At 34.4% G+C, this 16,233-nt stretch overlaps 1 protein-coding gene across 1 annotated transcript in view; it reads right to left on the bottom strand.

Moving 5' to 3' along the window:
• babam2 (BRISC and BRCA1 A complex member 2) overlaps positions 1-16,233 on the bottom strand; it is a 181,689-nt gene that overhangs the window by 12,420 nt on the left and 153,036 nt on the right. The window contains exon 13 of the mRNA XM_073826582.1: positions 8,817-8,930. Coding sequence (XP_073682683.1) covers positions 8,817-8,930 — 114 coding nt within the window. The remainder of the gene's footprint in view (positions 1-8,816; positions 8,931-16,233) is intronic.

Genomic DNA, 16,233 nt, shown 5'->3' with positions numbered 1-16,233 from the left:
CAAAACATTCAGTCACTGTCGTAAGTGTGCAGTCACAACCTAAACAAGGGATTTTTGTCAAAAATAAAGTATACTGAATTATCACATAAGTTGTTATAATAGTGTTTGGTTTAATGTATATTCAAACTAATGAATCTTTAAATTTGAAATCAGTGTGATCAACTTTTTGGCTGTTACAGAGAAAAAAATTATTAAAAATACAACAAATCTCATAAATCATGGCCTACTTTCTATAATCCAATCAGCAATAATATTCTGTTTTACTTGGAAATGTTTATGTAGTATATGTGATGATAGCATGTAAATAGATCAGTTTTAACTTTTTTAACTTATGGAGCAACAAAATGGCTTATGGCAATTAACCTACAGTATAGCAGGCACGACAAAATCTAAATTAAGCACTGATAACAACTCAACTGCATTGAACAGAATTGATGGATGTATGGTTGCTTTTAGTCAGCAACCAAGGTTTAGTTTTGAGGTTTAATTCTAGTTCAATCAAAGTTCTGTAAGATCTTTTTCTCCACTGTCGTGTCTATGTTTTACAGGATGAGAGAGGTGAGACGGGACATGCTGTTGCGCGAGAGACAGACAGCATGGGTTGATAGAGTCATATGAAGAGTGAGATGACCTCAGTCTAGCGCACAGCCAAAGCATCACCACGGCAACATGTGCAAGAGAGACATCGTGCTGATCCAACTATTGCATCAGGAAGAGAAACATGGGGGGGGGGTGATGGAGAGAGAGAGAGAGAGAGAAACAGAAAGAAGGAGAGAGAAAAACAGACATACAGACAGATTATTGAAAAGGATGAGCTAGTATGTTTGTAGCAGCTTGTGTTTACGTATGTACAGAGAAAGGTCGTAGCTGGAGAGAGCAGGAAGAGAACAAACAAGCTCATGCTCCTTCCTACGGCGAGAACAGGCACGCACACACATCCAAAGACAGATACAGAGGGTTAGAAATAGATGATACCGAAAAAGTGCTTCATTGAATTCAAATTTGAGAGTAGAGGGAGAGGAGAAGAGAGGGAGGTGTGCGTGTTTGAGAGAGGAGAGACAGAAAGCCTTGATTGAGAGAGACAGAGAGAGAGAGAGAGGTGTAGAGGGAGGGTGATGAAGTAGATGAGATAATGACAAACAGAGGAGAGTGAGTGAGAGAGGAAGGATAGAGTCGCAGACTGACACACACTGAAAGAGTGCTCATAAAAATCAATGCAGGAGTCTGAAGACCTGTCCTTCAGTAAGAGAAGAACTACAAGTGCTGGATCACAGAGAGAGAGAGAGAGAGAGAGAGAGAGAGAGAGAGAGAGAGAGAGAGGCGTTCGGCTGCTTAAATAAGAAAACCTGTGGTATATCACTGACAAATGAACAGAAATATCTACAAAGCAGATCACAGATTTCACTAAATGTAATTTAAAGCTGAAGACAGCGATTTTTTCTGTTGAAATACTTCCTCCTTAAGCTATACTGACACAGCAGTTCAGCCAGTGGCGTGAGTTTGGGGTGAAACTGCCTGATTCCCTGAAAAATACAGCAAACAGGAAGTTTTGAAGAAGAAACTGGCTTGAAAATCAGATTTTTAATCATAATTGTTGACTGAGAGAATCAGGTTGATGTCCATATGTGACTTAAGTAGCACAGGATATTTGTAGCAATATCCAAAAATACATTGTATTGGTCAAAATGACACATTTCTCTTTTATGCCAAAAATCATTAGGATATTAAGTAATGATTGTGTTACATAAAGATATAGCGGACATATATTAAAACTTAACTTTTGATTAGTAATATGCATTGCTAAGAACTTCTTTTGGACAACTTTAAAGACGATTTTCTTAATATTTAGATTTTTGCACCCTCAGATTCCAGATTTTCACATTGTATCTCAACCAAATATTGTCCTATCATAACAAACCATGCATAAACTGAAAGCTTATTTATTAGCTTATTATTAGTTTTAATGTCTTCAGAATTATTTTGAATGATTGCTGTAAGTTATATATTAATTACATTTCAATAAAAACAATATTTTCAAATAACATTATAATTCAACATCCATCTTATTAAATCCTTGGGCCCTATGTTTTCCGTGATGTGAAAAAGTGGATAGAATTGCTAAATCTAGTCATAAAAACAGAATTGACTGTGTAATGCGGAATGTCATGGAATTTGCCAAAATTTAGATTGCTAAATCAAAAGTAGGCAAGTAAACTTAATCAAAATGCAACATTGACTGTTTGTGAATGTTAGGATGCAAAAATACAATTTTAATATGAATCTTGCACGTTTATTTGTGTCTGAATAAATGTCGCAGACGTGCGGTTCAGTTTACCAGAATTTATTTAGCAGAAAAAGGTAAATACACAACACAGTAAAATTAAAAAAAAAAAAAAAAAAAATCAATTAATTAGAGATGCTTTTGATTAATAAAATGTAATGAAACAATTCAAATGGATTCCAGAAAATTAAATGGACAACATAATTTGGTAAAAAAACAAAAACAAAAAACCCTGATAAAAAATATCTATTTCATAGGCCCTCAAAAATAATTCTTTTGTTTTTTAACTTTTACATTTTTTTTTACCAAATTACTTAATGATTTCAATTAATTAGACATGCTAGTCTAGAAAAATTAAAACAGAAAAAAGGAATCCAGAAAAATGTTACCAGAAAAAACGGAATTTGGAAAAAAATAAAACAGAAATTATGAGAAAGTAAAACAGGTATCATAGGGCCCTAAAATCCCAATGAACAAAAACTTTTGGTGCACACACAGAAAATGTGGCTTATACCAATATTCAATAATTAGTTATGATTGATAAGTGATATGACATTTACACTAACACTACACTTTAAAAGTTGAATCTATAAAATTGGATAAAGGTTGGATCAATAATCAATATAGAAGAGTGGAATACAACAACAATGAATATTAAGTTGAGTATAGTAGAACAGATAGTATTGAATATAGTAAAATATAGTATAATGGTAAAATATATAACAATATAATAGTAAAAGATAATAGAATAAACACTAGAAAGTGCGTAGTGAGAGTGGAGAAGAGTGGAGATAATGTTGAAAAAAAAAGTGTACCATATCAGTTGTTCAAATAAAGCCTGATACTGATTTGTTTCCAGTTTGTTAACTGTATGTGTGTGTACACACACACACACACACACACACACACACACACCAGTATACTGATGCTGATAAAACAAAAAGCCAATACAGCTATGGCTCCTAATAATCCTGTTGACCGTTTACTCAAAAATACATCACATTATAAAAGACTGTTTCATATTGGTCATGCAGTTAATGGTTTATTTAGAAACATATTTTTTTATTGCTAGATTGTTTCCTCTGTCTACCACCATTACACATTTATGAGCAGATTGTTTTTTTTAAGCTTTAATAAAACTTTATTTAGGTGAAAGAGTGGATAAGAGTGAAGGAGTAAATTAAATGAAAAATAACTCTGTGAATGTGTGTCTGAAACAGAGATGGAAAGCAGCTTTTCTTTACACACACAGAGCGAAGTCTGTGTTTGCGCGCGCGCGCGCGCGTGTGTGTGTGTGTGTGTGTGTGTGTGACACAAATGTGTGTATTGAGGGTGACTGACTCACAGCCGAGTGTCTTTCTCACCACAGCCTCAAAAGGGAAAGTGTTCCACAGAGCCTAATGGAAACCACTCTGCCTGCTTTTCCCTTCAGTAAACCTCTCCCCCTTCTCTCACTTACTTCAGTCTATCTCTGTCATACACAAGAACACACACTCACTCGTGCAGGCAAACACACTGTTTGGAGCTTCCTAAAAACAGCTGCACTGTTCCCATTTCAGCTTAACAGGTCAACAGTGCTTAACCCTTCCCTCATACACATACACACACACACACACACACACACACACACACACACACACACACACACACACACCCTCCACTGGCCCCTTAACATGTGCTAAGTAAAAACACAGCTTTGAGTTGTCAAGGAAACAGCAATAAATACACAGTCCTCTGTCCATGCTCCATTTTCCCTGATAGATCTCTCTCACACTTTCTCTCCACCTTTATCTCTTTCTGTCTCTGTCCTTCTTTTTCTCTCTCTCTGGCTGCTCAGTAATTCACTCACGTCTCAGAGCTCAACATTCAGAGCTGTGGGTAATAGAGCAGTGGAGAGAAACACAGTATAGTAAGTAGAGCAAAGTGTAAAGTTGAACATAAAAGGAACAGAAGGGAATAGTAAGAGTAGAGTACAATAGAGTAGAACAGAGTAGAATACAACAGGATTGGAAAGTACAAAAGAGAATAGAGTAAAACTGGAAAAGAGCAGAGTGGAGTACAGTAGATTAGAATTGGACAGAGTAGTCTAGTACAGTAGAATATAATAAAATAGAGCAGCAAAAATAGAGTTTAGCAGAGTGGAGTACATTAAAATAGAACAGAACAGAACAGATTAGAATAAAGTGGGCAAGAAACAACAGAGTAAAATATAACTAAACACAGTGGAATACAGTGCAATTAAATAGAACAAATACAGTGCAATTAAATAGAACAGAGTAAAAAGAACAGAGCAGATTGAAGTAGAGCAGAATAGACAAAATGGAGAAGAACAGAACAGGAAATGAATAGAATAGAGTACACTAGAATGAAAACAGGATAAATGTCTACAGCTCAGTGGAGTACAAGCATGTATGCACAAAAAAGAGCGGGGTAAAGTACAGATGCACGGAATTAAAATGGGCTTGAATGGAATTAAACAAAGATCCGCCTAATAGAATAGAATAGAATAGTAGTAGGCAAGAACAATGTAAAAAATAAAATTCAACCAACACAGTACAGTGGAGTAGAACAGAATTAAATAGAATAGAATACAGCGTGGAGTACAAGCACAACAAAAGAATGTAGTAAAGTACAGTTGCACAGATTTAAAATGGACTTGAATTGAATTAAATAAAGGTAATTAGAAGAATAGAATAGAATAGAATAGAATAGAATTTTATAAAGGAGGCAAGAAGAATGTACAAAATAACATTTAGCTATGTACAGTGGATCAGAGCAGAATTAAATAGAACAGAACAGAATAGAATAAATTAGAAAACAGCATAAATGAGCATAGCTCAGTGGAGTACAAGCACAAAACAACATAGTAAAGCACAGTTGCACAGATTTAGAATGGGCTTGAATGGAATGAAATAAAGGTAATTAGAATAAACAGAATAGAATAAAGTAGAAAACAGCATTAATGGGCATGGTTCAGTGGAGTACAAGCATGTACGGAACAACGAAAATAGAAAGTAGTAAAGTACAGTTGCACAGAATTAGAATGGGCTTGCATTGAATTTAATAAAGTTCAGTAGAATAGAACAGAACAGAACAGAACAGAATAAAGTAGAAAGCAGCATAAATGAGCACAGCTCAGTGAAGTACAAGCAGCTAGGCACAACAAAAAAGAAAGTAGTAAAATACAGTTGCACAGAATTAGAATGGGCTTGAAAGGAATTAAAGTTCAGTATAATAGAACAGAATAGAATAGAATATTATAAAAGTAGGCAAGAACAATATACAAACTAAGATTTAGCTAGGTACAGTGGACTAGAGCAGAATTGAATAGAACAGAACAGAACAGAATATAGAAAACAGCATAAATGAGCACAACTCAGTAGAGTACAAGCGTGTATGGACAAAAAAGAATGTAGTAAAGCAGAGTTAAATAGAACAGAACAGAATAGAATAAAGTAGAAAACAGCATAAATGAGAACAGTTCAGTGGAGTACAAGCGTGTATGCACAACAGCAAAAAAGGACAGTAAAGTACTGTTGCACAGAATTAGAATGGGCTTGAATGGAATTACAGTTTGGTAGAATAGAATAGAATAGAATAGAATAGAATAGAAAAATAGAAACAGAACAGAACAGAAAAGAATAGAATAGAACAGAATAGAAAGTAGGCGAGAACAATGTACAAAATTTAATTTAACTAAGTACAGTGGAGTAGAGTAGAATTAAATAGAACAGAACAGAATAGAATATAATTAAATTCGAAAACAGGATAAATGAGCATAACTCAGTGGAGTACAAGCAGGTATGCGCAAAAAAGAATGTAGTTTGCACAGAATTAGAATGGGCTTGAATAGAATAGAATAGAATAGAACAGAACAGAACAGAATAGAATAGATAATCATAGTATAACGTAGGCAAGAACAATGTACAAAATTAAATTTAACAAAGTACAGTGGAGTAGAGCAGAATTAAATAGAACAGACAAGAATAGAACAAAACTGATAACATAAATGAGCACAGCTCAGTGGAGCACAAGCAGGTATGCATAAAAACATAGTAAAGTACAGTTGCACAGAATTAGAATGGGCTTGAATAGAATTCAATAGAATAGAATAGAATAGAATAGAATAGAATAGAATAGAATAGAATAGAATAGAATAGAAAACAGCATAATTCAGCACAGCTCAGTGGAGCACAAGCAGGTATGTGTAAAAACAGTAAAGTACAGTTGCACAGAATTAGAATGGGCTTGAATAGAATTCAGTAGAATAGAATAGAATAGAATAGAATAGAATACGGCATAAATGAGCACAGCTCAGTGGAGCACAAGCAGGTATGCATAAAAAAAACATAGTAAAGTACAGTTGCACAGAATTAGAATGGGCTTGAATAGAATTCAGTAGAATAGAATAGAATAGAATAGAATAGAATAGAAAACAGCATAAATGAGCACAGCTCAGTAGAGTACAAGCAGGTATGCACAAAAAAATGTAGTAAAGTACAGTTGCACAGAATTATAATGGCTTGGAATTAAATAAAGTTCAGTAGAACAGAACAGAACAGAACAGAATAGAATAGAATAGAATGTAGGATGAGAGTAGAGGCAGGGTTGTGGGTTTAGATTCTGTTCCTCACAGAATGTACAGAACTGCAGCATTCAGAACGCATCAATGTCATGTGCCAGTGCTTTATCCAGACACTCTCTCTCTCTCTCTCTAATGCTTCCCCTCCCTCTGCCTTGTGTTTCTTTCTCACAGCCTCACAGTTCCCCCTCCACACACACACTCAGATGAAAGAGAGGGGGTCTCTCTTTTATCATCCATCCACAGGCATCAGAGACCGGGAGTGATGAAATGATGCAGTGGTGTGTGTGTGTGTGTGTGTGTGTGTGTTTCTCCACAGCTCACAGTGAATGTAAACAGTTTTTCGCAGAGGGCTACAGTCCTGTGTGTCATAGTGTCTTCTCCTGCACTAAATTATATGATTGCGCCATGTGATTATGATAAACAAACTCAGCCTGCAGGAGTATGTAAAGAGTGAGGAGCATGTGTCCACGGCTAATTACACACCCCTTACAAAAACACACACACTCACACATTGCTGAAGTCACAGCTCTAAAACACTCTAACATATTACACACTACTAAATATATTAAACCAAGTCTATTCCTTCAGCACCCCCCGCAATTTTCAAATTTGACGTTTTCAAAATGATCCTATATTGGACTGAGCAAACTAAGACACTATCATACCACATTCTAAGCATTATTGCTGCCAGAAAATATTAAATGTTGCTCGTTCTTGGCTCTTCCCCAAACTTTGCAAAGCTGATGTAGTTTGTATATATAAAAGTGTGGGGAAAATACTAGATCATGGTGTTTTTAACATCTCATGGAGTAAATTTAGTTTCACATTCAAAAAATTTTTTAGCATTAAAAAAACATGACTTTTATCATGTGATTCTTATTTCTCAACTCCAGGCAACTGTATATTGATGAACTCTTTATTTCTATTAAATGTATAGAAAGAAAAAAGAAAGAAAATTAAGAATATGGAGTAATGATGCTGAAAATTCAGATTTGCATCAAAATGATACATTACATTGTAAATTACATTCAAATAGAAAACAGTTATTCTAAATTGTAATACATTTTCAGAATATTACTGTTTTTAATGTATTTTGTAATCAAATAAATGCAGACTTGGTGAGCATTACAGATAAAAAAATATTTAAAATATTTAAAACCCTACATCGTAATGCTATTTTCCAATAGTGTTTCCTCTGGAAAGCTACATTTAAATCACCACTTTTTGCCATGTGGTGAATATAAATCTCATTATTCAACAAGTTTTATCACTTTTTTTTATTGCCATAGGATGAAATGGTAATTTCAATTAAACAGACTGTCTGGGACATACAAATGGTAATTTCAATTAAACAGACTGTCTGGGACATACATTCCTGAAGGCACTCTCACAAACGCTAACCGGTGCTACAAACACAGACTAATTAAACTAGTAATGACTGGGAAATGTCATCATACATCACACTTTTATGAGGAGGTCTGAGAAAGCAACGACACAAATCACATCTTCGGCAAAAAATGTAACACCTAGAGCAAGAGAGAGAAACTGAACGTGGGGGGTTATTAAATATGGTGGTGTTGACAGTAAATAAAAGTCACTATTGGTTCTTCTGCATAAACTGTGAAGTGAAGGGACATATGAAAAGGCTAAATGAATTATTTCACGCTGTCAGTGCAGTCATATATATGAGCATATCTTCGCTTTTATTTATTACATTTAAGGTTCTTATATTGATATTTTATGTCTACGTAGATCAACAGCTCACAGAATTGACCTAGGAGGAAAACTTCTCTCTAAACTCTCTACATTTTAACAAAACTTTTTCATATGCAGTAGGCTATAATTTTATCACACTGTGATATAATGAATGTTAATCATACATAGTTACACAAATGCAACAACAAAACACCCACACACATATCTGTGTAATAATAACGTGCACACACACACCTCGAATGGTTGGAGCTCCTCCTTTTCTGTGTAGAACTCCAGCTGTCTGTCAGAGATGAACTCCACCACTGTCCAGCCTCCTACGCATGACTGACCAATCAGAGGCCGGAATTTCTGTAAAACAAATATCACAACCAGTCAGTCTCATCAGTTCATCAGAAGACAAAGTCATTACAAACTTTTCAAGACCAGACAGACTTGAACTCATGTGAGTGTTCATTTATAACATTATTGATAAAAAAGGTTAAAGGAGAAGTTCTCTTCCGGAACAAACATTTACAGATAATTTACTCACCGCCTTGTTATCCAAGATGTTCACGTCTTTCTTTCTTCACTCGTAGAGAAATTATGTTTTTGAGGAAAACATTTCAGTATTTCTCTCCATATTGTGGACTCCAAAATTCAGTTTCAATGCAACTTTAAAGGTCCCTAAATGATCCCAGCCGAGGAATAAGGGTCTTATCTAGAGAAACGATCGGTCATTTTCTTTAATAAATTTATATTTGTACACTTTTTAACCTCAAATGCTCGTCTTGTCTAGCTGTACTCTGTGTATTCCAGTTCAAGACAGTTAGGGTAGATCAAAAAAACTTCCATCTCATTTTCTTCTCCAACTTCAAAATCGTACTACATCGCTTTTTTTACCGTTTTTTGTAAAGGGTGTTTGATCTTCTTTTACTTCTGCAGCGATGTAGGACGATTTTGAAGTTACCTACCCTAACTGTCTTTGAACTGGAATACACAGAGTACACGCAGACCTAGACAAGACAAGCATTTGAGGTTAAAAAGTATATAAATTGTCATTTTTTAGAAAATAACTAATCGTTTCACTAGATAAGAGCCTTCTTCCTCGGCTGGGATTGTTTAGAGCCCTTTGAAGCTGCATTAAAACTGCATTTTGGAAGTTCAAACTCACGGGCACCATAGAAGTCCACTATATAAAGAGAAATCCTGAAATTTTTTTCACAAAAATCATCATTTCTTTACTGAAGAAAAAAAGACATGAACATCTTGAATGACAAGGGGGTGAGTAAATTATCTGTTAATTTTTGTTCTGGAAGTGAACTTCTCCTTTGAAGAGTACTCTTTACAAACCTCATAAATGACTCATTTTTACAAAAATAGGATTATATGATATTTCAAGAAAGTTTTTGGCCTTGACACAGTCTTGAGTATTTTGCAGGCCTGAAATTTTCCCTACAGAATTTCCCATTTCACCTGTTTTACTGGACTTTTTGGTTAAGTAATAGTTTATTATTATTATTATTAAGATTTTTTTTTTTTTTTACTTTTCTGTTTCTTTAATAATTTTTTTTTTGAGAACAAAAAAGTACAAACTAAATCCGCTTATTAGAAAGGTTTCTAAGGGATCAAATAACTTTAAGTAAATTAATGGCTGCTGAAAATTATACATTACATTTATTTCCAATAAAAAAATGCACCCTTTTTAAGGATAAGAGATTTCTTTTAAAAACATTTAAAAATCTTTCCACACCACACTGATATCAGTTGAATCACCATGACTCAAGCAACTTGAACTGAATTTTAAATCAGAAATTAACAACCAAAACAGAAATTAAGGTTTCACTTTATTTAACCCCTTTAACACATTCTACTGACTATAAGTAGCATTGCACCTACATATTCACTAACTCTCAATAGAGTGTTAGTTGAGTATTAGTAGAGTGGAAGGGTTAGGTTTAGATCAAGTTGATATATACATGTGCAAAGTTACTTATAGTCAGTAGAATGTCTGTGGGGAAACCATCACAATAAAGAGTTAGTAGACAATAAGCAGACAGTCTACTAATACTCTAATGAGAGTTAGTTGACAAGTAGGTGCAACGTTACTTATTGTCAACAGAATGTCCAAAAGGGACTCAAAATAAAGTCACTCAAACACAATCAACACAAAACATTGTCACTATGCCCTATGCAGTGGTTAGCTGATGAATTACATCCAATACATACAGTAAGCCTCGCGAAAGTCGAACCCTGCACTCTGTTAGACTGACCAATGTGCGTGTGTGAGCAAATATCTTATAACAATACAGTTAATCTTTCATTGATCAAGTCATATTCTTTATGCATGGTTTCTATTTATATAAATACTAGGCCAGCACACTCAAAGTTTCCATGTTTGGCTGCCTGCTTCGTGTGTGTGTGTGTATATGTGTGTGTGCTCATGTAAGTCGATGTGAATTATGCAACACAACAATTTTCATGTGTCTGAGGTATCCTGAAGTGAAACCCAATCTACATGCGGCCACAGTGTTATGGGATGTGCATACGTGTGTGGGTCAGGTTTGACCAACATTGTGGGGACCAAATGTCCAGCCAGAACGCAAAACGACTTTATAAACATAATAAATAACGCCCTAATAAAAATGGTCGGTTAAAAAAAAAAGGTTGAGGTTAGGTTTACGTCTAAAAGAATAAAAAATATCATTACCTCGGTGTAAAAACAACAGAAATGAATGGAAAGTCCCCAGCGACATAGAAAAACAAATATGTGTGTGCTTTTGCAGTGGCCTGCTGCATGTGATGACTTGTGAGGAGCCAAACATCAGTCATCCAAAACCTCAATTCACAAGTACTATGTGCCAGTCTGACTATGTATGTGTGTGCGTGACTCATAAACCATGAGCTGGAGGGTAAGGGGACAAACAGAACGCGTGTGAGCTATTTTTAGACACTCTACTGTGTGCAGTGCACTCACATACACTGCCGCACACACCGCACACAGTTACACACGTTTACCGCACTGTGGTTTGAGACTCTGTTCTGTCAGTGAGGCAGACAGAGAGAAAGGACAAACAGTCAGGACAAATATTCATTTGCAGAAACAGCTTATCGACTTCACTACGACATAAATCTAGGCACAGTAAACACATTTAATGCACGCACACACTAACAGATGAACTAATACAATCCTGCAACTAAATATTAATGTACGGGCTAATTTAAAATACTATACATTAAAGAATCCAAGGTGAAGTGATCAATCATGCTGATATTTGGCCAGTTTGTGATTACTGCCATCATTGGTCATGTGGTAGTATGGTAGTAAAAAAAAGTGGCAACATTTATAATGTTATAAAAGATTCAGCTTTACCATCACAGGAATAAATACAATTTTAAAATATATTAAAACTGAAAAAAAGTTTTCTAATAAACCACAAATTATTGAATGGTAATGTATTTTAAGTAAATATCTAATCTGTGTCAAATAAATGTTAATTTCAGCAATTTTAAGGGTCTCATTTCCTATCATTATTTTAAATATAAGCATATATTGCCAGTATATTGTCCTTCATCCATCCTCCACTGCAGATATATCCGCTTGGCTATTAAAAATCCATATAAAGTATTCACTAATGAAAATCATTACTGTATTGTGTAAGGTGTCCATGCAAGAGTAAACCAACGTCTGGAGTGTGATAGCACAAAGGCTGCGGCTTGCCATAAAACGAAGTCCAATCTTAGTCTAATCATAAACTTAAATGAGATCCAATCCAACTTCAGTTCATGCATGTCTGTTTAATAACTCATAAACCATTTCTTATCATGCTGAGAACTTTCCAATGATTTCTATTGTTTTAAAGTGAGCCACTGATACGTTCCTCTAACAAGTATGTGTGAAGACCGCAAATGTGTGTAGAACTTTTGATTAGAGGTCGACCGATATTGGTTTTACCGATACCGATAGTTAGGTTGGACCACACTGGCCGATACCGATTAATTAACTGATAGTTTTTGAAAATGGATACTGAAAGGCAACTAAAATAGTGCTCTACTATTTTTAAAAAGTACTAAACCATACTTTGTAAATTAATTAAAATATGAATTATATATTGATCATTAAAGTTATTTCATAGTTCATTTATGTTAACAAAATAAACTTCAGAATTTAACAATATATCAGTAAATGTTGAAATTAACACACTCTAACAAGGAACAACACTTCTATTCTACAGCTTTCATCAATCTTAGTTGATGTTACAAATGGGCTCATTGTAAAGGGGTCGGAATCTTTACATTTTAACAACATGTAAAATTGCAGTTTCTATGGTTTTTGTTTATATTTGGAATCTCTGTATGTCAGTACTGCCATCTTAAAATTAAGATTCAATTTAATTACATTTTATATCAAATTTATTTCATGCAAAATTTACTTTATTTTTTTATTATATGCAGGCTACTTTTTAAAACAATAGACAGTGACAGACAGTGCCTGCTTTAACAGGCTTCAACGAATGCACAGATCTATTTCGATATATCAGATGTTTTGTCCAGCTCTGACATAGATAACTGACTGTATGTACTGTACATCAGTTTCGTATAAAAGTATTTGAAAATGCAAGTGCATTTAACCGCATCCGCAATCAAGCTTTTTAGGACGAACAAACACAAAGCACACACTGTCAAGAAATGCGTACTTGTCTCAGCGCAAATTCTGTGCGATGAAGCCCACCTCGTCTCTAGCGCGCACACGTGCCATATGAGGAGAAAAACACAAGCGCATTGAAGAGAGGATTGCGATTTACCACCCACCCTTAATGAAACCAGGCAAAAGTGCAGCGCTGCGTCGCGCGGACAACTCGCAGGTATCACAAACACACTGGACGCGTCGCGTGTAGTTCAAGGGGAAGTCTAAAACAGTTTATTTAATCACCAAACGGGCAAATGTTTACTTAAAGAATGATCAAAAAAGCGCAAAGATTAGTTTAAACAACAGATCAAACGAAAAGAGAAGGAGCGATATATATTTTTGTAGCCATTTAAGAATTTTTTTTTCTGTTTTACATTGTTGAAATATTATTTGTTTGTGTTGTGTTTCAGTTCAATCTGTTTATTACGAAAGAAGTTTGTGTAATATGTAAATGTCATAAATGACGTGGTATTGGACGGCAATACGCTGGGAGAATTGGAGAGGGTCAGAAACAATTTTTTGACCACTTCGTATGTTTCTATTTGTGGAAAATCCCTTCTTAAACGAATTTCGTTTGTATCAGTTTTATCTTAATTTTTAATACATATTTTTTGTTGATCAGTTATTAAAATAAAATAAGAACGAGGAAAACTGGCATTGTGAAATAAAGTGCGTAACTACCATGCTTCCGCGGCCTGAAGAAGAGGCTAAAACATAAATTGTAGCTCTATATGAAGCATACAGACTTTATTAGAGCTATAGAAATACAAAAGTTTCACTTAAATGCACAATACTCAATCTTCCAGCCCCATCTTTATGAACGATTTCTGTCGGCTAAATGAACACAGTTTGCTTTCTCAAGTCTTTAAATCTGTAACTTTGCTGGCTAAGAATATGACCAGCTTGATATAAACTAATGCAAATATATGGTAACAATCCTGACATTAAGCATTGGTGTTGGACTTAACCTCTCATACTCTATGACAGCAGAGCGGAACGTGAGCCTTTCAGCAAAGAACGCAACCCGGCAAAACTATCGGCATGGATTTTTGCATAGTTCTGATAGTTCCGCAAATCAACTATTGGTACCGATTAATCGGCAAAACCGATACATCGGTCGACCTCTACTTTTGATGACCTGATAGCCCCATTAAAAAACACAGAGTTGTAAAAAAGCCAGTAACATTTTTATTAGCTTTATTTACTTTATTTTGAATACTCTGTACTTAAATGTATTTTCAGTATAGTCCTTATGTAACAGACAACACAAATGAATTGTGGTTAAGTGATAAAAATCACTTAATGTTTTACTACCAAGTTACAGTCACAAACACTTATGTAAGTGAGGATAGCAAAATAAACTGTCACATATTATACCCAAATATTCTTCATACAGTGGACTACCAGTAAAAGTAATTTGGGACCAAAAATTATTCAGACACTTTGACCTGACTATGTTCTTGTCATATTTTATTACCATTTACTAAACTATAGTGAATAAACTGTGAGAAGCGTTGAAGGTGTCTGTATAAATTTAGGTTTGACTGTATATGTATCTAATTAATTGAAGTTATACTAGAAAATGTATCTCAAAATGAAATAAATGTTGCCTAATTGTGGAATAAAGTTGCAGTTGTGATCTATAAATAATAATACTTTACAATAAAGTTCATTAGTTAAAAGTTAACATCAACTAAGAATGAACAATACTTCTACAGCATTTATTAATCATAGTTAATGTTAATTTCAGCATTACCTAATGCAATATTATTACAAGTTGCGTTTTGTTAAAAATAGATCATGTACGTTGAACTAACATGAACAAACATTAATAAAGAGGTAACAATATCAATATCTCAAGATACGATAATATCTCAATATGAAGTCCACGATACAATATTTATTGCGATGTTTGAAAAAAAAAAAAGACAAATGAAGTCTTCTATTTTAAAGATTTTTCTATCTAATGCACTTTAAGAGTTCAAAATAAGGAGCTCCAAACCATGTTCTTAACAAAGAAAACTTAGGTCAAAAAAAAAAAAAAGAAAGTGAATTGTCTTGTACCTGAATTTTAAAGGCTACTCAACTCTCTTTTAATTTGTGGTATACTGTCTCAGTCTAAATTACATTCACACTGGTTTTAGGAAGCCAAATATATTAAAATAATAGATTCTAAATATTAATAAGAGAAAAAAACTAACATTTTATATTATTGTTATTCTTATGAGAGTACTGTAAAATGTTTTTGCTTTACACTACAGTAGAGAAATTACAATACTTCTTTCCTAATTTCTACACTTGAAAGAGATTATTTGAATTTGGACTGCAGTAACGTTAAAAGCTGTCAGCAATTCATACAGCACTTTTAAGCTTTTGTTTTGACAGAAATGGCAGTAGAGCTTTTATGTTGATGGAAAACTTCAGACTTACAAAAACGTGTCTCACTCACTGATCAGTGGTCACACTACAAATCTAGTGAAATGCCTTACTCATCTGCCACAAAAATAAAGCAGAAGTGGTGGCTGTTAAATTCTCCCAAACACGTGCTGAACTCACAGCACATGCAATAATTCATTACATGCATTCACTGTAAACCGAGCCGTTCTGAGACGTGGAAAACACCAGATCACGAGCTGATCGCCTGAACAAAGACTTGATGAAGGGACTAAGCCATATTGTGCTTTAGGTTTTAGTTCATTTGACAGAACTTTAAAGATCTTTTATGTTGAAATACGAAGTTTAAATATATTTTAAAACTACACTTTTTGCCCAGAAGACCTTCACTCCATAAAATAACGGTGCTTTAAAGGGTTCTTCAAGCGATTCCACAGAAGAACCATTTTGGGTTCCACAAAGATTAATTCAGTCAAAGGTTCTTTAAAGAACCATCTCTTTCTTACCTTTTTATAATCTGAAGAACCTTCTGTCGCACAAAGAACCTTTTGTGAAACTGAAAGGTTCTTCAGATGTTAAAGGTTCTTTTAT

The sequence above is a fragment of the Garra rufa genome, chromosome 21, assembly GCF_049309525.1.
Source record: "Garra rufa chromosome 21, GarRuf1.0, whole genome shotgun sequence".
In the NCBI taxonomy this organism is placed as follows: Eukaryota; Metazoa; Chordata; class Actinopteri; order Cypriniformes; family Cyprinidae; genus Garra; species Garra rufa.
The sequence above is the reverse complement of the archived record's forward strand: the minus strand, read 5'-3'. Positions and strand labels throughout refer to the sequence as shown.